At 46.0% G+C, this 27,369-nt stretch overlaps 1 protein-coding gene across 11 annotated transcripts in view; it reads right to left on the bottom strand.

Annotated features, from left to right (window-relative positions):
- The window catches only part of EPS8 (EGFR pathway substrate 8, signaling adaptor), a 1,020,454-nt gene that overhangs the window by 142,835 nt on the left and 850,250 nt on the right, over positions 1 to 27,369 (bottom strand). For all 11 annotated transcript variants that reach the window (XM_086920872.1, XM_086920932.1, XM_086920898.1 and 8 more), the window contains one exon: positions 18,979 to 19,090. In XM_086920872.1, coding sequence (XP_086776998.1) covers positions 18,979 to 19,090 — 112 coding nt within the window. The remainder of the gene's footprint in view (positions 1 to 18,978; positions 19,091 to 27,369) is intronic.

Genomic DNA, 27,369 nt, shown 5'->3' with positions numbered 1-27,369 from the left:
CACGCACGCAACCTGGACTTCATCCTGGACTCCTCCCTCTCCATGACCAGACAAGTCAACGCCGTCTCCTTGTCGTGCTTCAACATCCTGCGCATGCTACGTAAGATCTTCCGGTGGATCCCCACCGAAACTAGGAAGACGGTCACCCAGGCCCTCGTCACCAGCTGTCTGGACTACGGCAACTCCCTCTACGCCGGAACCACCGCCAAACTCCAGAAGAGACTGCAGCGGATTCAGAACGCCTCAGCACGACTCATCCTGGACATCCCCCGTCGCAGCCACATCTCCGGACACCTGAGAGATCTGCACTGGCTCCCGGTCAACAAGAGAATCACCTTCCGTGTCCTTACCCACGCACACAAAGCCCTACACAACCAAGGCCCAGGATACCTCAACAGCCGTCTCAACTTCTACGCTCCCACACGCCAGCTTCGTTCGACCGGCCACGCTCTCGCCGCCGTCCCCCGCATCCGAAGAGCCACCACAGGAGGAAGATCCTTCTCCTACCTGGCCGCCAAGACTTGGAACTCCCTCCCGACCCACCTCAGCCTGACCCAGGACCACCTTGCCTTCAGGAAGCAGCTCAAGACCTGGCTGTTCGAGCAGTAGCGGACCCACCCTCCCCTAGCGCCTTGAGACCCTCCGGGTGAGTAGTGCGCTATATAAATGCTTGATTGATTGACAAAGGAGGACTAAATGTTGTCTGGATAGGCCATACTGCCAGGAAGGTGGGGCGGAGCTTTTCACTGCCCCCCTTACATTTCAAACGACTGCCTCAAGCACACTCACAAAGGAACTTGACACCAGCCTTTTGTCACCCTAGACCACTTGGAGCTTGAGCAGTGGGAAGGTAGGACATTTCCAGAACCAGATGAAGGGGGGGGGGGGTCTAGAATGAAGGAAGCCACCAGGTATAAATATTAGATCCACGGGCCAACTACTCAGTACACTCCTGGACTGCCGATATTATAGAGGAAGGGACTGACTTGCTCGCCAGAGGGCTGCCCTGCTGCTCGAGGCCTGCTTTTATTTCCAGGAGACTGCCCTACTGTTCGAGGCTTGCCTTGTTTTCCAGAGGACTGCACTGCTGCTTGAGGCCTGCCCCGCTCTCTGCAAACAAAGACTGGACGAGCTCCTTTCATCTCAGGCTCCCTGAGTGACTCCAAGCGTCTCTTGGCTGGCCTCCTATTGAGCTACAGGGCCACAACAAGTTCCAGAAGCCTTCTCCCGCAACTGCCCAGATAACCTGCTGCAACTGGGCCTGCCTGAATCGAACTGGCCTCTGCTACAGTAATTCCCTAACACTCAAGAAGTGCCTCCACAGGTCCTGAAACCTTGACTGGCAGCAGAATGCACTTTTCAACAAGAAAAGGAAATAACATGAAGTTCTGGGCTCTTCGTGCTTAACTTTGAGAATATAACTTTCAGCTGGACTAATCTGGTCCCTGTATCCAAGACCGCACTCTATTATGGTCAGCGTTCACGTGTAACTTCCCCCATCTAGCATGATGAGATGACTGAGTGGCGCTTTGTGCTTGTAGGCACTAGATCTACCTAAAATATTTAAATGAAATATCCATTAAATATCCATGGTTGTACTGATTCGATTTTAGTCGCTTTGGTCTAATTTATTTATTAAAATGTATTTTTTTCTAAATTGGTTTCGGATTTTTCTGGTGTTGTGTTTTCACTTTATTACAGTTTGTGTGCGGCATACATACTTTACACAGTGCCTTTAAGTTAAAGCCGATTTCTTTTGTGCCAATCTACCATAGGGTAATTACAGGTTAATTTGGTGACTTTGATGGTCACACTAACGAGGATTGTAGTTGTTGTTGAATAGGGGTTTCACCCTCTCAAACCAATAAACATCATTCTTACACCCGCAAAACAAAATAGTGTTAAACAGCCTTAACTAAACCTCCATATCGTACACTAAAGACTGTATTTTATGTGTCAGACATGTTGAGTGGACCCAGCTACTTATTAATCGAGATCTGAAATACAATTAACTATAAATTGAAAAATTGTAACCAAAATCAACTTTGATGTGGAATTTGAAGAAAATCATTAAAAGAGTAAGGTTACTTCTTTGAGCTATACATTTACAGCTCGACATTTCATCTGCAAATTTCTATGGTGGGTGGCCAAACTTGGCTTCAAGTCATATTCTGGACACCTAAGCACTCCATAGGCTAAGAAACAAACTAATAAAATGGTTCTGGTTAATTTATTTCAGTCAGGATATTTTACTGTGGAACTGGTCAGTTAAATTGCTAGTTTGCAGTAAGGCTATCTTTCGCATTAAAAGAACAACACGTATATGATTAAAAAAAAATAAAGTAGAAATACAGCAATTATTAAATCTAAACAGCTGTAAGGAATGGCATTGAAAGGTTTGGTACTCAGCCTAGAATAGCAAGTTACATACTTCTCTTAACACTTTTTCTGGTGGACAATAACTGCAATTTTATCACCTTTAGAATATGTCCCAGGTTTTAGACTGGATCGGTTTACTTCCTAGCAAGGCTTCTGCATGCTGCTAGGTGGCACTGTTTGACGTCCCACCACCCCGGAAATGACAGAGCCAACTCACATATAAGCAATACCTCTGCACATCAACAACAGTTTCTTGCTTGACCGTTTCCGCACATTCAGATGCATTGTGTTAAGCAATTATTGGAGGGATGGCTTTGAGGAAGTTGAAGTTAGATCTTGAGTCTTCGACAGGTTGCTTAGGAGCTACTGATAGCCCGAGAGGACCCTGTATGTAGCTCCCTGACGTGTAGTACAGCACAGTATGCAATTAAGAGGGTCAAGCCACATTGAAGGCAGCACTACACATCTATGGAATGCACACTGTGATAACCTGTGGGACTTGAAATATAACCACCTATCTTCACTCTATAGCATAGTCATATGGAACTTTGTCATTTTGCAAGCGCCATTCTATCAATCATACAGTTTGTGAGAGAAAGACAAGATATTGTTTGAGTGTTTTTACTTAAAATGAAAAGGAAACATTTGATAGAACATGTGCATTTTGAGAGAATAATTTGCTGAAGTTTGAAAACAAAATGAATGACAATCCAAAACCTCTATAACAAAGATAATCTTTGAATAATTCATCTACCTTTTGGGAAATTCGCAGCTATTAGTATTTCCTTTGTACCTTTTGACACTCGCTGCTGTGGCTGTTAAGTCACTAGCCTTGTGGAGGCATTTTATATGCGCTTTCACCAACATTGATGTTCGGAACCCTGTCCTATACGTAAGGGTAGCCAGGGTACTATTACAATACTGAGGGTCAAAATATTGTATTCAGAATAGACCACCAAAACATCATGAAGGCAAGTTTGGTTTTACTCGTGACTTACATCTGGGGGATACTACTAAAATCCTGGAAGGTATGGTCACTATTATGGGTTTATCTGATGTGGTCGCTACTGCAACATTAGCCAAAGTGATGAGAAGCTTAGGGCCACATGCATCAACCTATTTAGGAAGTGCAAACGGTGCGAATTGCAAAATACGGCCGTTTGCGATTCTTAAATAGGTTTCGGGGATGCATCAAGCATTTTTGGTAAAATCGCTATTTTTAGCGAATTCCAAAAATGCGATTGCTTTTAAGGAATCGCAAATTTGCGATTCCTTAAAAGCAATGCATGATTACTTTTAAAATTGCGAATTCGCAATTAGGGGGAGCAAATTACCACGAGGTTGAACCTCGTGGTAATTTGCGAAAATGTGTCAAAATGCCCCACGATGCATTTTAAAACAATGTCATGTTACAGACACACATGTCCTTAGGACATGTGTGTGTGAAACATGCACTTCAAAATAAATTTCAGGGGTGCAGGGGGGGTCCTTTGGACCCCCCCCCTGCACCCATGGAATGCATTAACATTTTGCGAATTCCAATTTGCGAATTCGCAATTCCTATTGATTCCTATGGGCCTTTTAGCCCATAGGAATCAATGGGAATTGCGAAATCGTAATTTGGAATTCGCATAATATTTGCGATTCGGTAAAAATTGCAATTTTTACCGAATCGCACATTTTATGCAATTTCAATCATGCATCCCGTTTTGCGATTCCTTATTTGCGATTCCCTAAAAATCGCAAATAAGGAATCGCAAAAACAGACTTTGATGCATGTGACCCTTAGTGCGTTTTTCTTTGAGTCGAAGTAGCTCATTATAGAAAAGGTTGCAGGCCACTGGGTTAGATACAGAATATCCACCAGAAAGAGCTATATTGAAGGAAAGTAACTTGCTCTTCAGATTAACACTTCTAACCTCAGATTCATCACCTTTAGAATAGATACTAAAGCAAAACTTTCCCGGATGAAGGGTTTGTGGAGGGAACCTAGATTAAAAAGTCCTGCAGGACCGACTAGGTGAAATGTCCTTTCCGATGGGCCAAACTGTCAAGGCTGTAGTGGTTGTGAAAACATGCGTGGACATCCACATTGAAGCCTGGCATATGTCAAGGACAGGGGTTCGTCCTGCCAATCCAGTGGTAGCAACCTTAACCCTTGTGCAGTGGGCGCTCAGCCCTTCCTGAGGCTGCTTTTTGGCTAGCGCATAGCAGATCTTAATGCAGAAGGCTATCCACCTCAACAGAGTTCTTGTCTGCATACTCTTCAGTTTCTTCGCCCTGGACAACCCTATAGAAAAGCTGTTCATCCACCCAATTGCCCTTGGTATGATTGATGTAAAAGCGTAAAGTTATTTTGGAGTTACATCAAGAAGGCCTCTTCTCCTCTTTTGAGGGAGGAGGAGCAAAGTATGCTGTAAGAGTGATGGATTGCCCAAAGTGGAAAGGAATTACAAATTTAGGTCAGAGGCTTCAGCACTAGTTTGTCTGGAAAAAAGGTGCTGCAGTGTGCCTGAAGTTCGCTCAGATGACAAGCCCAATTGATCCCAATGAAGAAGACAGTCTTCAAGGTCAGGAGATGTAAAGAGCGGCTGCATCATCTTTAAAAAACTGCATCAAAACAGGTTATTTAAAAAAATAACTATTAGTTGGTTAAAGAGAAATTGGGTGAAAGGGCTGACAGATAACCTTTAATCATGCCCACAGCAAGGTATTGCTGGGCAAAGGCAAACTGAACAGGACACCCAACAGTTTAGCTTTAAGAGGTCTTTCTTGTGCACTTAACACTAGGACACATATCAGTCCCAGCACCTGGTGTACATGGATCTGTGGAAGGACACCTGGCAATAAGGATGACATCTACCACTTCAGGTGGCAGATCAAATGCATTTACCTTCCACTGCTCAATCTCTACACATGGAGGTTGTAAGAAATTGGGTTACTCAGTGGTTGAGAGGGGAGCAAACCTACTCAAGCATTAACCCCAATCCTTGTCAGGGTGAAGCCACGAGCAACCCAAAATTAACCTGTGGTCAACCTTTTGGAAGCAGAGCAGAGCTGTCGAGCTTAACCTGGAGTCAAGTATTTATGCAGCACTTCAAACCATAATAAAAGTAAAAACACAACACAAGAAAAATACCACACAAAACTATAAAAATAGAGTAGATTTTATTAAATAAAACAAAAAAAATAAAATCCAATAATTAGAATCGGAGCTATGCAATTAAAAAGAATTCAGAAAACATCGCACCATAAAGCACAAAGCGCCCACAATGGATATCTGGTTGCACGAGAGCCGGACAAAGTCACAGGTTCAGGTCAACCATGATGGCGCACGCACCAGCTACAGGGAACCCGGTAGATCTGCTGAACAAGAGTACCTTAAATCCTGGATGCGGAGAGCCGTGGAGTCATATGTTGAGGGTACACTGCCCAACCAAGGCGATGCTGGGTCCTGTTTGGAGGTGCGTCGTACAGCATAAGTTGCATGGAGCTGCTAGGCCGCGATACAAGGGCTTGCGTCATTATCGATGAGGCAGCCTCTCATGCAAAGCCCTGCGTCGAAGATTCATCACACACATGTTGGTTCTCAAGTAGCTGCATAGCCTGCGATGCTCAGTACTGCTTCACCATCAAGGCTGCCATCAACAAGAGGCTTTTGATGCAAGGGCTTGCCTTGGGATGTATCGTGCGGTGGTTTCAATGGGGCAGTGGACGAAGATGCAAAGTCCTTGAATCGAGAAAGTCTAGGCAGTAGAGGCATTATGTCGGTTCTGCTCTAGGTTGTGGCACGTAGCAGAGAACCTTCAGTTCTGCTGGATCCACAAATAGACTGTCCTAGCACCTCAAGGCCCATTCTAAAGGTCCTGAACTTGAGTGGCACCACTTACAGGGTTGAACTCACAGATGGCAAAGTCCAGGTGATGGGTTCAAGGTTGTTGAAGCCTTCTGTTCCCGAGTCTTTAGTCAGGAGGCCAGCCACGAATCAGAGTCACTCTGGGGTCCTGGGTTCAATAGATGCCGGTCTAATCCTTCTCACCCAGGCAAGAGGCATCAAGTCAGCACAGCAGTGCAGCATCCCTTCAGAACAGCAGGCCTTTAAGCAGCACAGAGTTCCTTGTTCCAGGCAGAGGACACAGGTCCAGAAATGTACTGAAGAGTTGGGGTCTGAGGTTCAACAGTTATACCTGGTGCCCAGCTTGCCTAGGTGGTCACAATAGACTAGAAACAGTCCATTTGTGAGAGTGCTCAGGCAGTGCCTTTGTGATGTGCAAGTGTGGTGGATAATAGCTCATCCTCCTCATTTTCTAAGAGTGGCCCATCCTCCCAATATGTATCTTCCCGTCGTATCACTGTCTGGGAGCAATACACAAGACCACCTGCCAGCTATACCTAGTCATGTGTCCCCAAAACAGGCTGTAGGCACCAAATGTATCCTTGTATCTTCCCAAGCTCAGACCCATCACTCCTCCCCTAACCCTGGGTACTTAAATAATACTTACGCACCCTGCTCCGGGTCTGTTGACTCACTTATGCCTCACTCCACTATTCCGGTGACACTGGGAAGAAACCTTTACCCTACCTCCACTGGCTCGCCCATGCCTTCTCCGCAACGCACTACTAATACGGATCCTCCTACACTTTACTCCACTATTCCCATGATCCTGGGGACAAGCCGTACACCTACCTCCCCTGGCTCGCCAGGCCTCCCCAGCAACTCAACACTATCCATTCTGGCTGCTTCCCCGAAACCAACCATATACCCCTCAACTGTGTGCTGATCAACTGTCGATCGGCCGCTCAACATGCAACAGAAATCTTGGAAACTATCCTTAGTGAAGCTATTGACATCCCTTTTCTTACGGAAACCTGGCTCAATGCTCACTCCTCATCTATTCTTGACACGCTCTCCACCCCGGGTTACTCTATCCTGCGAAAAGATAGGCTTGACAAAATTGTCATTATTTATAAAGACGAACTCCCTCTCACCCTTGTTAAGAATTCTGATCAAGCATCTTTCGAATACATGCTAGCCGAACTAAAAGTTCAGGGGCCCCTACTATTTGGCTACACATTTACAATTCCCCTGGTTGCCCTTTGCCCTTTGTGGAGGAATTGTCTGACCCACTTTCCCAATCCTCGATTTCCAACTCAAAAAACATATTTCACGATGACTTCAACATTCACTGCAATAATAAGGCTGATCCTTGGTTAGCATCCTCAATGACCTCCTTGACGTTACAGATATGATTTAACTTTGCCATTCACCTACACATTCCAAAGGGGCTACTCTTGAAGCAATCATTACATAACGATCTGGCGTCCCTTTTGCAAATTGTCCCTATTGATTGGTCGGACCATCACCTCATCCTCTTCACAATCAGCAGGGCTGCTCTTCCCCTTCCCCTCAAAACATCAAACATAAGAAATTAACTAGAAATCTTCACCTGATTCCTCCGGACGATCTGGAGAATAAAATCAAAGCAAAACTCCAACTTCCTCCTCCCTCACTAAATACTCATGATCTTACAGAACACTACAACAAAGCCATCACTGAGGTCTTTTACCAAATCGCCCGGCCAAATTAAAATCACTAAAAAACACCCCCCCCCCCCCCCCCCCAAAATCCTGGTTTAATGCTGATCTCAACAATGAGAGAAGTATGCTTAGGATGACCGAACGCACATGGAGACAACATCCCTCCCCCCAAATCTTGCCCTCCTCAGAACCGCTAGGGCTAATTATAAAAAACACATCCTCAATGAAAAGGCCTCCTCTTTCCGCGCTCAGCTCGACTAGATAATAGACCTAGGGAACTATTCAGCATTATCAAAAATCAAACAGCTTCTGCCCCTCCCAAATTGACTGCCTCTATCGAACGATGTAAGGAAATTGCAAACTTCTTTTCTGAGAAAATTGCCATGATTTTTTTTTAGCCTTTGCTTCAACCCTCCCACCACAGAGCTCATCACCTCTCTATGTCTGCCCACCCAAGTCTTCATTGACTCCATCGCCCCCTCCTGATTCTGTTCCTCTCCCGCACACTATTGCCCCTCTGGAACATTTCCCCCACAGCTAAAAAATAACGCATCTTGGCTTTATTTTAACCCAGTTACCGAGTGAGAAGTCCTCAACATCATCACTAAGCTTACACCTTCCTCTCACACCTTTGACCCGCTCCCCACCAACCTCGTTCAAGATTTAAAGCACATCATTGCGCCTTACTGGACTACCATCATCAACTCCTCCTTGGCCACTGGCTGAGTCCCGGTTTCCCTCCAGCATGGCCAAATCTCTACCATTCTCAAAAATGTCACTGCTGACCCTAACGACCATAACCATTTACGTCCTATCTCGAAACTTCCCCTTCTATCTAAGGTCCTCGAAAAATGTGCCTTGCTCCAAATGGACAAACACATTGACTCATTTAACCTTTTGGACACACTACAGTCAGGATTCCATAAGGGCTGTAGTACTGAAACTGCGATGCTTAACATTGTTGATGATATCCTTCACTCCCTCAACAAAGTGGAGGGACCCTTCTCATCCTTCTCGACCTCTCCGATGCTTTCGATAATGTCAACCACTCTACCTTACTCAACACCCTTAAAGTTCGGTTTGGCTTCAATGGGCCTGTTCTCGAATGGTTCACCTCCTTCTTTCAGTACAGAACCCAACACATTAAAATCAGCAATTGCCTCTCTAAACCTATTCCTGTTTCCTTGGATGTTCCCCAGGGTTCTATTCCCTCTCCTTCTCTATTTAACCTCTTTATGGAGCCCCTCACCCTCATTCTAAAGCAAGTAGGTATCAACTATAACCTCTATGCGGACAATACCCAACGTTACTATAATATCAAATCCCATGCAGACATTCTGCACCTCAATGATACCCCAAGTAAGATTCAATAATGGTTCAATCTCAACCACCTGAAACTCAACCCTTAAAAAGCGGAAGTCATTCTCTTTGCCCGTAAAAACAACCGGCTCTCCGTTCAACATTGGATCTCTGACCTTAAATCTCTCGGAATAAGCCTTGACCAAAACATCAGCCTTTCTCCCCACATAAAAAACGAATCTAAAGGTGCGCTCTTCTCCCTACATCACCTCAAGAAAATCAAACCCTTTATTCCTGTTGAGGACTTCAAATCTGTTGTTCAATCACTAGTACTCTCTAGATGAGACTATTGCAACGCCTTACTCTCTGCAACACCTAAATGCACATTGCCCCAATCAAGTCAGACCTCGCGGCCAGGCTTATTTCTGATTGCAAGAGATTCAATCACATCTCCCCCATCCTCAAAGAACTCCAATGGCTTCCCATCAAAGGCAGATCCACCTACAAGAAAGCGTGCATTACGCACAAAGCTTTGCATCTTCGAACCCCTGTGTATCTCTCCCAAAAACTTCACGAAGTGGGCTGTTCCGGAGAATTGAGGAGAACCAATACCATCAAACTGGTACCTCCCTTGATATACCAGAAACCCACCCAATCACGCTCTTTCTCCGATTATGCGCCTATTCTCTGGAACTCACTCTCCAAAGAGTTCCGTTGCAACCCCTCATACGTTAGGTTCAAAACAGATCTCAAGTGACACCTTCTCTACAAATACTGGGGTCCTTAATCCGGCCACCACAGGGTCTCACTACATGCTCAGGTTGGTGCGATGTTTCAAAACACATTATACATGACTTATCTCCCTCATATATACTTCCACCCTCCTACTAGCTCTCATATAATCACTGCCTACTCCTACATGCTATCTCCTCTCCCTCCTCAGTCTCACCCTACCTCCAAATTTCCCCCCCTCCACCCAAGGCCACCCACACTTACACATCTATCCAAATCCTGTTATGGACTGAATGTACTACCTATTTTCCTGTTTATGTATTCTTTGTTCTTCACACGTTGCTCATATTTTCTCATGCTTTTCCTTTTTGTTCGAATGCCATTTTGTAACCTTTTTCCACTTCTTACCCGCGTAAAGCGCTCTTATACCCCTGGGTCTAGCCAGCGCTATATAAAACTGTTAAATAAATAATAAATAAATAAATGGTTAGCACAAGAAAATGACAACTTTTGAAAAGCGGCCTTTTTAGAATTGTGATTAAAAATCTGACTTTACCATTGAAGAGGGATTTTAATTACAACTCTTCAAACACCAACTTGACATGTCTACCTGTTCCCAAAAGGAAATTAAATGTTATTACATTTTATAACACAACTCCAATGTTATAATACTATGGGAGAGGCAGGCCTTGCCATAGTACCTTGAAACCTTGATCTCTGGGCCAAGGCAGCTCCACCTGATCGGCAACCACACCAGCACTCAGCCCTCCTCCCGAGCAGGGATCGAGCCAGCAGCCCGTCCCTGGGCATCAGGTTTCGCTTAGGCACCCTTCGGTACTCCTAAAGTGTTCCATTTTGCACACTGTAAACTCTTGCGTTTTATTCTTTGCTGACTGCTACTGTTGTGTGTCACCTCGCTGTATTGTCATTAGTACTGCTACTTTGTCGCCCTCACTGTATTGTGATTAGTTATTCCTTTTCCCCTCTGTTTACTGCTGCCCCTGCGGCTCGCCCCCTACTCAGCCGCTCCCGCCTCCCTCCCCTACATATGGCGACCGCTCCGTGGAAGTGCACCTAAGGCAAGCCCCCCTGCGCCCGTCCGCGACCCGACTGTGACCAGTGCTAGGAACCCTGGCTCACCGGGAGTCCACTTCTATGACACAGTCACTCTCCACGCTCTCAGTCCCAGAAGACACACCGACTGCGTAAGATCCTCGCAGACCACATCACATGGGCAGTTCTCATGCAGACTCTGCCTCAGATCCTTTAACATCGGCAAAGCTCCAGCAGCAGGGCCGCCTGATGCTCACACAGCCGAAACACTAACATGCATCCTTCTTAACGTGCGCTCCCTGCACCGTCAAACCATCGAAATCTGGGACCTGATCGACACCCTCTCACCCGACGTCACCTTCTTCACAGAAACCTGAACCAACACCACCTCCAGCCCAGACATCGCTACTGCCATCCCGGACGGCTACAAGATACAGAGAAAGGACACCTGGGGAGTCCCCCAGGAGGGGGAGTGCCCATCACACACAAGACCGCCTTCCGGTTCTCCACATCCAGCACAAGCGACCCCCACTCCAACACAGAACGCCTCTAGATCCAGACCAGCACCAGGACCAGGACGATGCTACACGGCACCCTCATCTACAGACCGCCAGGACATTGCACCCAGCCCGCAACCACCATCGCCGAGCTCGCCACACCCCACGCCATCACCTCCAAGGACTACATTCTATTCGGGGACCTGAACTTAAACCTCGACAACAGCAACGACCCAGATTCCACCACTCTCCTCTTCAACCTCGGACTAAAACAGCACATCCAGAGAGCGGGTCACACACTCGACCCCATCTTTGCGGGAGGATCAAACATCCGTTTCAGCCACACCACCCAGCCCGCCTGGATGGACCACCACTGCGTCTATTTCACCTTCAATTCCACTACCGCACCCAAGCTCGCCCTGCACTCACCACGATGGAATTGGAGCAAGGTCACAGAGGAACAGGTCAACTCCATCCTCCTCCAAGACCCACCCCGGCACCACGACAAACACCAACGCCGCGGCCAGGGAATTTCACCGATGGATCTTCTGCTGTGCAGACAAGCTAGCACCCCTGCACCACCCTGCCAAACATCTCCCCCTGAAGGCAGCCTGGTTCACCACTGAACTACAAGAAGTGAGATGCTCCTGCAGACGACTAGAGAAAACCTGGTGAAACCAGAAAACCTTGGAAGCACACAACAACCACAAGATCACCCTAAAGGAATACCACCAGCGCATAGAGACACCAAACAGTCCATCATTAGAGATATAGTCCAGACCAACGTGACCAATGCCAAGGAACTGTTTAATGTCACCCAGCAGCTCGCAAAGCCCACCAGCGAGGCCAAGGACATCACACCATTCCAGGAACTCTGCGACATCTCAGCTCCTACTTCCATCTGAAGATCAAGGCCCTCTACGACAACTTCAGCAAACAAGCACCGGACAACACCCCCCCCCCCCACCTACCGCCGCCAAGCCAAACATCACGTCCTGGGATCCCGCTACTGTCAAGCTCATCACTGCGACCATGAAGAAAACTCACTCAGGAGCCCCAACGGACCACTGCCCACCGCACATCTTCCACAGGGCCGCTGCTGCCATCGCACCCGAACTAGAACGAACAAACACCTCCCTCAGATCCGGCACCTGCCCTGACAACTAATAATGGGAAGAGGTGAAATACCTCCTCAAGAAACCGACCGCTGACCCAACGGACCTGAAAAACTACCGACCCATCTCTATCCTCCCCTTCGCAGCCAAAGTCAGAGAGAGACTTGTGAACGCCCAGCTGACCACCTTCATCGAAGAGAACTCCATCCTAGACACCTCCCAGTCAGGCTTCCGCAGCACCCACAGCACTGAGACCGCCTTCCTCGCTGCCACTGATGACATCTGCATACTACTAGACCAGGGACAGACCACGGCCCTCATCCTTCAAGACCTCTCCGCAGGTTTCGACACGTCTCACATTGCACACTTGCAGCCAGATGCCACAACGCGGGGATACAAGGAACCACCCTAGACTGGATCCAATCCTTCCTCTCCAGCAGAACCCAGAGGATCAGACCCCCACTTCCTCTCTGCAACCCACCTACACCAACTGCGGAGTACCCCAAGGATCATAGCTCAGCCCGACGCTCTTCAACATCTACATGGATCCCTTCACCACCATCGTCAGACAGCATGGTCTCAGCATTGTATCCTACGCTAACAACACCCAGCTCATCCTCTCACTCACGAAGAATCTCGAAGACACCAGACTCTGCTTCCAAGAAGGAATGAAGAACGTGGCAGCCTGGATGAAGGACAGCTGCCTGAAGCTCAACTCAGAGAAGACTGAGGTCCTCATCCTCGGACCCTGCACCTCCACCTGGGACAACACCTGGTGGCCCTCCGTCCTCGGGAACCCACCAACCCCGACCGACAACGCTCTGAATCATACTGGACTCCTCCCTCTCCATGAACCACCAGATCAACGCCGTCGCGTCCACCAGCTTCAACTGCTTTCGCATCCTCCGTAAGACCTTCAAATGGATCCCCCCACGAAAGCAGAAAGACGATCACCCACGCACTCATATCCAGCAGACTGGACTACGGCAACGCCCTCTATGCCGCAGTCAACAGAACTCTTCTACACAAACTCCAAACTATCTAGAATGCCGCAGCCAGACTCGTCCTTGGGACACTACATCACAAGCAAATGACCCAACACCTACAAGACCTCCACTGGCTACCCGTCGAAAAGAGGATCACCTTCAACCTCCTCATCCACACATACAAATCCCTCAACAACATCGGACCCAAATACCTCAACGACAGAGTATCTTTCCGAGTACCCAAGAGGAACCTCCGCTCTGACGACCTTGCCCTGGCAGAGGTCCCTCCGCATTCGCAGACACAGAACCAGCGGTAGAGCCTTTTCCTACATGGCAGCCAAGACCTGGAACGAGCTCCCTGTGAACATCGGATGCTCCACGACCCTACACATGTTCAGGAAGGACCTCAAGACCTGGCTTTTTGACTGATTCGGAGCCGTTCACCCTCCCCCCCAGCACCTTGAGAACCTCACAGAGAGTAGCGCACTTTACAAATCCCGATTGATTGATAGTAAAGATTGACTCTGGGAGTTTTTCACTACCAGTACAGGTAAAACTTAAAAGAACTTGTCCTACTTTTAAAATACACTTCACCCTGTCTGCTGGAATCTTCAGAGCCTACCCTAGGGATGACGTCTATGTATTACAACAGAAAGTTTAGGCCTGGCAAAGGATTTATTTTGCCAGGTTGAAATGGTAGTTTAAAAACTGTACATACATGCTGCAACAGCTACCCAGAGACATGTTTGAAGGGCTACTTAGGGGTGTAGCACAATCAGTGCTGCATGTCCACTAGAGTACTTAATTTACAGGCCCTGTGTACATGCAGTTACTAGGGGCTTACCAGTAAATTACATGTGCCAATTGGGTGTAAGCTAAGTCTACCCTATTTTAAGGAGGGAACACCTGCACTTTAGCACAGGCGAGAAGTGGGAAAGGGTGCAGAGTCCTAAAGCCAGCAAAAAAGAAGTTGGGGTGAACCACGCCAAGGATGCGACGTCCAACAGAGGTGTAGATTGCAAAGTATCATCTGAAGGACCCTACCTTGCTGCTGCCACAGGAGATCCTATGTAGAGATCAGAGGGTAGATGCTCATGACTAGAATTTCCTAGTATCACACTCTCCTGGCCCAATCCACAGCCACTAGGATGACTTGGGCCTGGCCATTCCTGATAATTTTCAGAACTCGGGGCAGGAGAGACAGGGGCCGGAAAGCATACAGGAGTCGCATGTACCGTTCCAGCCGGAATGCATCTCACAGTGAGTATCTTTGTGAAAACTCCAAAGGGCAAAACATTTTGACACAGTGTGCTCTCTAGAGTGGTGAGAAGATCTAGCCAGGGTTCTCCCCACTGACAAAAGATGTCGTGTGCCAGTGTAGGGAATAATTGTGATCCAATAAACACCTTTGACTGAGTGCGCCCACCCTGGCATTTGAAAAACTTGCCAGGGAAATGCCCTGATGCTCCTGCCAACTCCAGAGGTGCAGAACCTCTTGGCACAGGACGCCCCACTAAAGGGACAGTGAGGGCCTAACATTCCAGGATAAAGTGCTTAAATGCTGCCAGCCCAGGCTGTAAAATGTCCGTAAGGACATTTGCCTTAACCACAACAGATAGATTCAGAAAAGGGGGTGGTGGGGGTGGTGATGGACAGAGTATCTGAATTAAACAGAACACTCATACCCAGTCAACAGATCAGGGCTTGATCCATCACCGTTTTTTAGCTCACTGCACCATCCCAGCTCAGAACCTGGCTACATGCAAATTAGTCTGTCCCTGGCCCAGTGCATCATGGGAACAGGGCAGACCAAACTACCAAGCCAATTCTTATACTGGGAAGGAAACAAGCTTCCGGGGACCGGTTTCTGGCATTACAGCCGTCTTCGGCCCGGCTTGCTTGAATCCTGATGGTGCAATGAGCAAGGGACTCACATCTGAGTATACCCTTCCACGCTTATGGTGGACAAAATGATTCAGAAAAGGGGGTGGTGATGGACAGAGTATCTGAATTTAACAGAACACTCATACCCAGTCAAAGGTTCTGAGCTGGGATGGTGCAGTGAGCTAAATAACGGTGATGGATCAAGCCCTGATCTTTGGACTGGTTAAGAGTGGTCTGCTTAATTCAGACACTCTGTTCATCACCACCCCCTTTTCTGAATCGTTAACCACAACAGAGTTAGTTGTAAGTTCAGGACTTCAGCTTCATGTTGAATTACTACTGCAAATGAAGCACTCTCCTATGTTGTAGGTTAATAGGGCAAGATCTATCCTGTATCAGTAGGAAGTATCAAGCCCACTGGTCTCTTCATCATCATAATGAGGGGGTATATCCTCACCATTCACAACCATCATCTCTGGGTGGTAGCAAGTTTTGATCATAATCAGAGCCAAAAAAAATAATGGAGCCCTTTGGGGGGGGCATGTCAATTCTAGTAAGAGCACAGGATTGGAATCAGGCTGTATTGTGACTGAGTGCACATAAGTGATTTCGTAGTGCGACATTGCTTGGGATTGTGCTGAAATCTGTTTGGGGTCTGACAAATGAACCAGCACTGGACCCTCCACCTTTGCTGTCAGTACTGGCATCAATAGGCCAGCCAATTCATGGAGCTGCGGTGGAAGTTTGTATAGGAGCTGGTACAGAGTTTAAGACAGGTGCGTGTGGGTCATATGGCACAGAGTTTAGGCCTGCTGGTGTTAGTCCAATTGAAGGTTCCTGCAGAAGACCCTTGGGGCTGAAGGCATGCCAGAGGGAGCCAGAAGAGTATCAAATATCTGCAAGATGGCCTTATTAAAGACTTTAATCTGCATTGCCAATGGTCTGGATAATTTGGGGCGCAGCAGGATCAGCTGAGGAATCGGCTCAGTAACTTGAGATCCAGAGGGTGTGCGACTGACATTCTGGACTCCTTTGTGCCTTATTTTTGTATAGAGACTGGCAGATTATGCATGGAGTTCCACTTCTTCTTATGCTCATGTGTAGATTTCAACTTACCGGAGGACTTTGACCACAACCTCGAGTCCGTGATCTTGACTTGCAGCATAAAGCCCACAACTACTTTTTGTGTTGGTCAACATACAAGTTTGCTTCCAGGTAATTGATCACTTTTAGGTGAACTAGAACGCTTTTGTTGCACAACTTCAAGTAGGTCCCCAAGCCCAAACACCAGAGACATACCTTGTGCAGGTACACAATTGAAATCTGTTTCCTACAGTCAAGGCATGGTTTGAAACAGTAGGTTTAGGAGGGAACAAGGCTCCCTAGCGAACTGGATTTTCTTGTTTTAGGAGTTGGAAGGTTGACAAAAGTGACTGGAGCTCAGAATGCACATCAGAAGGGATGAAAAGAAAGGAACTGAGCAAGCAAGGGTGGCACTTATATGTGGCTTCGCTCCAACATTTCTGGGGTGGTGTGGAGCCAAAGCAAAGTCGCATACCACCATGAAGCGGCATGCAGGAACACTGCTGAAAGGTTAATGGATCTAGGTCCAGCCTGATGCCGGAGGAATGTTCTAAAGGGGAGGAATCTTTGGTTATAAGTATCCATCAGAAACAAAATAATGAATGATTGAACCAGGCTATAGCTTCACACTCTTTTTTTGTATTACAGGATCGCAGCACTGCTGTCAGCTAAGAGCAGTTCACTGTTCTATGGAACACAATATAGACACATTTTGACACACAATGCATTTTATGAAGCCGTGGAAGATTGATGTAAAAGTAACCTGTGATCTTATGCCACATGCCAGAAGTCCATCCCAATAATAGTAAAGTCTTCAGTGAAAAAAACCTAGCAGTGCAACTTACAGAGTGTCAACTTACAGAGCTCTGGCAGGTCACTCAGTCAAAATTCAATAAGTAAATCTTTGCATATGATCTAGACACCACCATTTCAGCTAGTTCTAACCACAGTTAAAATATAACACAACTATGTCCAAACAAAAGCGGTTATCAGGAGGATATGTTAGTTTTGAAAGACTTGTGATCTTCTGCTGTAATTTCGAAGGGCATTTTGGAACTATTGAATTTAAAATGCCTATTGACATGAGTAGATCTAAAGACTTTTCTGCGCATAAAACATTAAGGAAAAGATAATCTGTACGACAACTGACATCATTATAATCCAAAATGGAAATCATGAATTATGAAAACAAATCTGATTTGTTTGAGCTTTTTTACTGGATTGCACAAGTCATCATTTTTTTTTTAAATTTTACACAAACATTTTCGCCAATGTTAGATCAAACCCCAGCCAGTTATTACTCACCACTGTACTCAATATTCATTCTGAACAAGGATTTGAGATCGTCATTGTGTTCAGAATCCATTGGAATATTTTCAAGGGGTGAGATCAAATGGGGACACATATTATAGTACTTGGAGAATGCTAGCAGGGACATTTGGGATTCTATCTGCTGCCTTGCTGATAAACTGAACTTGAATTTTGAGAGAGGTGCTCTGTTCTTTGGCAGAATCTTTGACAATACCCATGAAAATTTGATGTTCAAAACAAACAAACCTCAATTTGGTAGTGCAAGTGCTGCATGCATATCAAGAAGCAGGGCTACTAATAGATAGTTGCAGGATGGGTATATGATCAGCAGTATAAACAAAGAGAAACTATATACTACTGATCCAATTAGGTTTGAAGGATCTGATCACGTTGAACTCATTATTGGCAATGAACAGAAAGTTTCAAGAATAGAACTCATTTCCCAGTGTTGTATTTAAACAATTTAAATAGTTTCTTTTGCAAATAACAGATGGACTGGAACAGAGGAGGAAGCTCAAAGAAGACAAACACTGCTATAAAGTCCATTTGCAAAACCGCCATCACTTTCAGAAGATCACCTCTAACCACCTTGCTGCAAACATTATTATTCATTCATTCTATTCTGCAACACATGCGATCATTCAAAGGTGCTCATGAGGTAAAAACAAAGTTAGATGCCCCTTCATTCACCATCTGCTCATCGCGACAAATAGAGTTGCGTGGAATGCAAAATTCTTCAAAATTGTGGTGCTGCATAAAATGAAATTTAATGTTCTGATAACCATCAAGTCTTGTCATTAGTTTTCTTATGTCATTTTCCACAAACTGTGGTCCACGAAGGCTGTGGTCCCTCGTTTTAAACTTATAGGTGAAGCCAGTTACTTCATTTGAATAATCTTAGAGAATCCAAACACATTTAGTCAAATATAATTTGTAAGAAAATCTGCATAATTTTTCCGGAAGAAATCTTTAAGCATAAGGTGAATACCACAATGACTTTAAATCACAGTAATTCTTATGTCTGGAATGGTTGTAGGCATATCAGATATACATTTTTAAATCGGTCTTTCCAATAACTAATGTCAATCTGCCGCAAATTACCTCCAAAAGATCATCCTTCATGACAGAAAGTTCATTGTTGTTTCTTGCCACAAAGTCATACTGGGATTTGGCATATCTTTTGGCCAGTCCTTTATTTTGTGCTTCATAATTTCTAAAGAAAAAGAGATGATCTTATTTCCAAATTGCAAGCTACCTAATTCAGCTGTCACTGGGAGCTGTAAGTGACTAGCCACAGATGCAATAAAAATCAAACTGTATTCATAAAGTTTTAGACAGCAACTCTACCTCACACTTTATGACTCCATATTGGATACCCTCTCGGTTGATTAGTGCACTGTGCAAATCAACATAACAATCATGTCTATTTAAATAAAAAAAGCGGATTGGTATATTAAAAATGTACTGTTTTGTAGCTCACATAGTAGAACGATTTACAGAAGCAAAGCATTTCCCCTAACCGCAAACCAAGCCACACTTCTGCACATGTTCATACATGAAAACTACATAACACTGTACAATATGAGCATCACTTTAGAAGCAGGTCATCAGTGGCTACAGGGTATAATCGTGGGCAATTAAACAGTTAAGATTAATTTTCTTTTCTTGCACTGGTAAATTGTTTAACCAAAAAGTAAGTTAACATCTGTAACTAATACTGCTCAAAAATACACTTTTGAGCAATAATATCACAACTGATAGGGGGTAAGATTACAGACACTGCAAAAACAATATAAAAAAATAATGATACCAACAGCAGTACGGTATTGTGAACCACTGTGCTTCTACACACCTTTGGTCTAGTGGAGAAATAGAAAATTGATGCATACTTCACGCCCAAACCGTCTTCCCCCAGGGGCTATATTCATACGTGTCAAGAATCCCACAGAATTTCAGGGTCAGAGCTTCGGGTGGCTCACCCCCAAATAAATGCATTTTTGGCATGGAGATTTGGTCTGGGGACCATATATGTGTCGGTTTTTCTCGTTGTCCTGACTTTACGAACAGATTTTTCACTTATTCATTAGTTGGATCAGGAAATTAAATCTGTATAGTGACCAGTTTACCGAAAAGGAGGCAAATCTGCACTCCCTGAAATACTGATTTCATTGATGCAATTTTACTACTTTTTAGAATTCTCAAACATTGTCAGTAGTAGGCTTGCAAAGCCTGTACCACACTCAGGTTTTCAGGCATATTACTGGCAATCAAACACCCAAATGGTGATGGTATAAATTCTTGCAAATATTCTAACCACCAGCAATCGCTCAAACCACAGTTGTTTTTTACTTGATTGGGTTTGGCAGACGGAGTAAAGGCAGATCGGGTGGCCATGTCTTTACTTTATCCACCAAATTTAACTCGTTATGGGAACAGTCTACCCTGACCCTTGGTCATCTCATCTGTTCCCACTGTAGCCCAACTTCCTTTTTTTGTGGAGGGGGGTGGTGGTGGTGGGGGGGGGGGGGAGGTGGAATTCACTTTCCTCGAATCTATACCCACAGTAGATCATTCTGGGTGTGCATGAGCAACTGTAGCCCCCAAATAAGTACACATAAACCTTAGTATTTTATAACACTGTTTATTGTGTCGTCATGTTATATATACCATATGTATTAAGATTAACAACTTAATAAGAAATAACTCACCATACACGAATATTACTAGAGTGAAGAGAATATAAACACCTGATTTTCTTCATCACATATCCCTAAACATGTAGTTTAATATCCCTATCTGCCCTGTGACATTATATTTTTGTGCATTCTTGGTATGGAGCCATGTGGCATCTCTTGCATATATGATAGCGATCTGTGCTGTGTCCTGATAGGCAGCATGATATTGATGGGGATACCTTTCTATTTGGGCCCCATGTTTGGGGGTAAAAAACTTTAGTTGAAAACTATGCTTTCATCAGAAGCTCAAGAGCCATTAGTGTATGTTAGTTTGAAACTTCTTTTATGGAATTATTGGAGGGCCTAGTAATGTGGTTCTGCAGGAAAAGGGGTCCTTCCTAACTGTGACAAACAATGAGTGGTACAAAGGTGGAACGTTTCCATTAAGCAAATTTTAAGGTTTTATTCCAAAATCCAATTAAAACTTGTTCTAAGTGAATGCAGGCAAACACTGATAAAAAAACGAAAACCTAGATCATGTTAATCTTGTCCCAGGCACAGACCACATTACCATCATAACAAATATGTATATTTGCTTGTAGCATCCTGCAGTGCCGTAAAAGAATAGTAAATGTTAGGTATGTCTGCTGGGCTATTCAGTTCTCTATTGTAACTCACCAACAACATCTATATCAATCAATCAATCAAGGAATTTGTAGAGCGCGCTACTCACCTGTTAGGGTCTCAAGGCGCTGAGGGGGGTCGCCAGGTCTTGAGGTCCTTCCTGAATCTGTGTAGGGGCAATCAATCAAAGAAATTTGTAAAGCGCGCTACTCACACGCTGGGGTCTTAAGGCGCTGGGAGACGTTACTGCTCTAACAACCAGGTCTTGAGTTGCTTCCTGAAGGCGAGATGGTCCTGTGTCAGCCGGAGGAGGGTGGGGAGGGAGTTCCATGTCTTGGCTGCCAGGTAGGAGAAGGATCTTCCTCCGGCGTTGGTTTTGCGAATACGTGGGACGGTGGCGAGGACGAGGCTGGCGGAGCTGGCGGGTAGGCGTGTAGAATGCGAGGCGGTTGTTGAGGTACCTGGGGCCCGCGTCGTGGAATGCCTTGTGTGCATGGGTGAGGAGTCGGAATGTGATTCTCTTGCTGACGGGGAGCCAGTGCAGGTTCTTCAGATGGGTAGAAATGTGGCTGTGGATGTCCAAGAGGAGTCTTGCCGATGCGTTCTGGATGCGCTGTAGTCTTTTCTGGAGCTTGGCTGTTGTCCCGGCGTAGAGGGTGTTTCCGTAGTCCAGGCGGCTGGTGACGAGGGCCTAGGTGACCGTCTTCCTGGTTGCGGTGGGGATCCATCAGAAGATTTTTCGGAGCATGCGCAGGGTGTTGAAATAGGACGACGAGACGGCATTGACTTGCTTGGTCATCGTGAGGGAGGAGTCCAGGATGAAGCCCAGGTTGCGTGCATGGTCCGTTGGCTTGGGTGCGGTGCCCAGGGCAGTTGGCCACCAGGAGTCTTCCCAGGCGGAGGGCGAGGGTCCGAGGATGAGGACTTCCATTTTGTCAGAGTTCATCTTCAGACGGCTGAGCTTCATCCATTCCGCGACGTCCTTCATTCCTTCCTGGAGGCTGGCCCTGGCGGTGGCGGGGTCGTTGGTGAGGTAGAGTATCAACTGTGTGTCATCGGCGTAGGAGATGATGTTGAGGTTGTGTTTGCGTGCAATGGCTGCGAGGGGGCTCATGTAGACATTGAAGAGGGTGGGGCTGAGCGAGGATCCTTGTGGGACGCCACAGATGACTTCAGTAGCTGCTGACCGGAACGGGGGGTGGCGGACTCTCTGGGTTCTGCCGGCGAGGAACGAGATGATCCATTCTAAGGCCGCGCCTTGGATTCCGGTGTCGCTGAGGCATTGTATCAGGCTGCGGTGACATACCGGTTCGAAGGCTGCTGAGAGGTCCTGGAGGATGAGTGTGGTGGTTTCCCCAGTGTCAAGCATAGACCTGATGTCGTCGGTGGCTGCGATGAGGGCGGTCTCGGTGCTGTGGTTGGCTCGAAAACCGAAATGGGAGGAGCGAGATGAGTCGGAAGTTCTTGAGGTCCGTGGTGGCTATACAATCTACAACAACCTCCTCCCCCAACCAGACATTTCATCCCTTTAAATCCTCAATTCCAACGACAAGTACACCCTTGAAACCACACTGACCTGCTGGGCAGACATCACTCCACTAAAAACCACCAACACCATGCATGCCATCCACTCGGGAGTCCCTTGGGACCCATGTCCCAACCCATCTCCATCCAAAGCCTCCAAGAGGCAGCATCTTGATGGATCAGCTCCTTCATCTCAGAACTCATCCAAGAAGTTTGTCTACCACAGAATTAGTCTGCTACCTGCAACTTGATCTGCTGCATCCCTGAAGAAACTCAAAACCTGGCTCTTCTAATACGCCCCAAACAGGTCATCACCCAGCTGCTGAAGTACCAGGAAACCCTTACCGGTGACATGTGCACTACTCAAATCGGCATAATATAATGGAATGGAATGGAAATATGATTTATAGAGCGGTAACATAGGCCCTGAGGCCTAATGGCATTAACCAAACTCAACAGTAGGGGAAGACACAAAAAGAGGCTAACCAACATTAAAAAGCCAAGTCTTCAGATTCTTCCTGAAAGAAGACCGAGATGTACAGGACTTCAGATGTAATGACATGGCATTCCAACGCTGAACTGTGCTAAGAACAAAGCTTCTGCCTCTCCAGCATGCTCTGCTAAATGTAGGGTTGACCAGATTGTGTGCTAGTGCAGAGTGCAGGGCTTTTGGGGGAGTGCACCAGGTAAATTTATTTTGTAGATATACTAGGCCGTGCAGGGCCTCAAAAGCAGTATATAAAGCATTGAAATCGATGCGCTTACGCACTGGTGTGAGAAAGTGGCTCTATATATACTGGACCATCATAAGGTATAGTGTTTATAGAGTCCACCAACCCCGGAGGTATAACAGAGGTTAAAATCAGGACTGACCTTACTCTCAAAAGTGGTAGCTTGGTCGAGCAGTAAGACAGTACCAGAGGACAGTGTAAAGCAGTTATTGTGCACACTCAGTCAGCAAAAGGTTTCACACATTCAAGGACTGAACTCCATACCAATTGTTTTTATACATAAAGATATAGGTGTTTTATTTTTAGAACCAAAAGGTATAAAAATATACTTTTCTCAGTGATTAGTAATCTCAGGTTATTGCTTTGCAGAAAGGCAATGGCTTTATAAACACAATAGGTACAGGGGTTGCAATAGGCAACACAATTCTACACACAATTTAGCATTGAGCTCAATGTTTTTTTTTTACACAATTACAGTTGATTCGTTTGTAGATTACTTTTGTAAGTCCAAGACTGGATCCTAGATTCAGTCCTGGGGTCCAAGCTGGAAACAGTTTAGTAAAAACGTTTTGGTTATTGCAATGATTTTTAAGTAATAAAAAGGTATTTCAAAAAGTTCAAACTTAGAAACTTTTCAGTAAAAATCTGGCAATGTTATCCAATGGGAGAAAAATCAGGTTACAGGTAAAGTATGTTCTCGATACTTTTGTAATCAAGTACTGGGCTCCTAGGTCCAGCACTGGGATCTCTACTTAAGACAGGTAAGTAACAACGTTTAAGTACTTAGTATGATTTTTAAAGAATATTTCAAGTTTTCAAAAGTAGACAGAAGAAATTCCATAGAAAAGCAGACAGTAGATTCCTATGGAGAAAATTAAGGTTACTATTAAACCCAGTTCGGATTACTTTTGCGGTTCAGTAATGGGCTACAAGGTACAGTACTGGCTTCTCTCCTGATCACAGGTGAGTACTTCGGAATTCGGCTGATTTTATAGGAATATTTTAAGTTTTCAAAACTTCAAACTTAGAAGATTTTTCGAGTCAAACCAGTCAATATTGTCTAATGGCAGGTAAGAGTTACCGGTTTCTATTAGATTGTTTGGCCAGACATGGTTTTAACAGTTCAAAGAAAACACAAGCATTGCTAAGCACACACTTGTATGATTCACCAAGTGACAAGAAAGGTTTAACACACAACACACTAATACCAGGCTCTTAAAAACAGACCTTACTTTGAGCCTTTGGAAGAAAGGGTGTATAAATATAATCTGCCCATTTCCTGGATGCCCCATACTTTCCAAGCACTATCACCCACTCATGGTTAAGCAATTCCCAATGTATTCTCTTGAGCTGGCAAGTTTATCCCCGTTCAACATTAGTAGCTCTCCTAGACAGAGAGGGTCCTACACAATGCCATACTTACGGGCAAGGATACTTTTTGTCTATGTCACTATCACTCTTCTTACATGTTTGTCTGGTCTCAATTGGCAGAACTTATTACATTACACACTCAGCCTACACTTAACCAACAGCTATGGGAGAAAAATGTGAATGTCACCTTTTATTGTCTTGCACCATTTTAGGAAGGTTATATACACGTGATGACATTGGTTTGAATGGTTAATGATGGTATCCCTCCAGATTTGATTCCTTTGAATTAGCAGACATGATTTCAATATTTTCAGGCGTGTCATTTATATCCCAGTCTAATTCAGCCCACATCTAATCAAATGAGAAATCACCCCCTAGCATACACCACATCGCGGTAGCAGGTCTAATCAGTTTCCAGATATTTGGAAGAACAGAAGAATCCAAATATTTTGAGAAATATGAGACAATGTGGTCAAGCAATAATAATTGAGCTATATTGAAAGACTACAACCATATAGTTTGACCATCCATACATCCTAAGCTTTCTTTTGCTGGGTGACAGACAACCCTTACCTTCGATTGTCTGGCCAGAACACGACACAGAACAAACTGTTTATCAGATTTTAGCATATTTTTCAAAAACACCCTCACTAACACAGGTTGCTTCCTTCAGTCTTCCGCATACAGGTACATATTCCTACCAAGGCTTAACCCATATCTAAGTTCTTCTTAGTATTTTGTGGGGTTATCAAACATATATAGACTCCCATGGGTTTGAGAGGAGATCAACACTAGACATCAGGGAATGTTTTTGGTTAGGGGAGACTCCATGGAAGATGCCTGAAATACTTGGGCCCCGGGATGAGCAGCATCTAGGGGGAAGTATAACCTGCCAACCCAAGACCATTCTAAAAATTAGACATCCTAGAGAATACTGGGGCATGTGACCTGTGTAAATACTAACATGTTTTATTAACCAGAATCCCATTGAATATCAAACCGTAGGGTAAAATGAGAAACCTGCGAGGGCGTGGTCAAGATGACAGCCTTGGCGGACACACACTAAGGAGCTTCTCGCCAGCCTGCACGATTGCCTACATTTATCCTACCACTCCCGCTTGTTCTGGCACAAAGATTACCCCTCAAGCTCTGGAGAGCCACCGGAGTTGCTTCAGTACAATGGGGTGAAGACTGTGGCTGATCTTTGCTGCTGCAGAGGGTCTGCCCAACAGCAGCCTACTGGGGTTCCTGATCCCCAGCCCCCGTGTGATTCGATGCCCGAAGCATTGACGTCGGAGTTTAGGGGAGGAGCCCTGTTCTCACTGACAAGAAGTTGATGTGGGGTTTCACCCCAATATTGAGGCCATCACACATGCTACGGGGCTGCCTGCTGAGTGCATGGCGTCAGCACCAGACACATGGACTCTTCCATTGTGAGCGCACAACCTGGACTGTGAGTGCCGTAGTGATCGGGTATGCTCTGGCCTGAAGATATGGGCGGGACCCTAGACCCGATCTCAAGTGGTGCAAACCTGAGCCCTCTGGGTACACAGAGAATGCTTATCGTTACTGTGGGGGATCCGATCAGCGTTAGCATGCCGGAGCTGGGGCTACCGGACTTCGTGTGCACTAGGTGAAATGACGCACGCGCTGGAATGAGGCCCTGCCCTTAAATCCAAGACATCCCAACAAGCTACGGGGCCGCTCGCTAGGCGGGCAGAGCAGCAGCTCTGCCATACCGCTGCCCCTTTGCAGAGGGGCTGCTTAGCATCAACTACGCTATGGCAATGGGACCTTCTCTGGCTTTGCCGACACTCGAGGAAGGGAGGGGAGCGGTCTGCTTCCCTCACCCCCCTCCCTGTGCTGGGTGGCCTTTGGGCCAATGTGGTTCTCCAGTGGCCGGGCCTAGCGCCGTCAGACATGTGGAGAGATAGGCGGCATGCCAGGGCTGCGCTCCGGTTCACACTCACCCCACATCCCGCTTGCAGATCCATATTGGACATGGAGGTGGCGGTGTCCAGGGGAATTCACTGATTACACACTGGTGAAGGCATACCCCACTCACCCCCACTGAATGGACTGTCGTGAGGTTGCTCAATGGGGCAAGATGATCATTGGCTTTCCGCCCGACTGGGACCATGCTGCTCTGCCCAATTAGATTCACTTGTCCCTCAGCCTCACATCTACTAGGCGTGGTGGGTTGCACGTAGAGACCCTATTGCCCGACAATGCCCATTATGTGTAGTGTGGAGTGTAACTCCTGTTCGCGAGGTGAGATGCCCACTGCTCCCCCGGTGGTGCCTATGTGATCACTCCCCGCCCTAGAGGTGGCTGCCACATACACCTTACAGTATAAGTGGGAGTGTTGACTGCACAGGGAGGTAGTGGGTTCCTGAGTAGTGTTGCGAGTCTTCAAAAGTGGAGCCATAGGAAAGGACAGGCCACAGAGATGGGCGCAGCAACCAAATTTAATATATGGTGCAGGGCACACCACAGTGGGCACACTTACCCCAGGACCCCCTTGCTAAACACGGATATGTCATGAAAGGACCACACTGGAGCTCAGA

This window comes from Lissotriton vulgaris, chromosome 1_1 (genome assembly GCF_964263255.1).
Source record: "Lissotriton vulgaris chromosome 1_1, aLisVul1.2, whole genome shotgun sequence".
Classification (NCBI taxonomy): Eukaryota; Metazoa; Chordata; class Amphibia; order Caudata; family Salamandridae; genus Lissotriton; species Lissotriton vulgaris.
The sequence above is the reverse complement of the archived record's forward strand: the minus strand, read 5'-3'. Positions and strand labels throughout refer to the sequence as shown.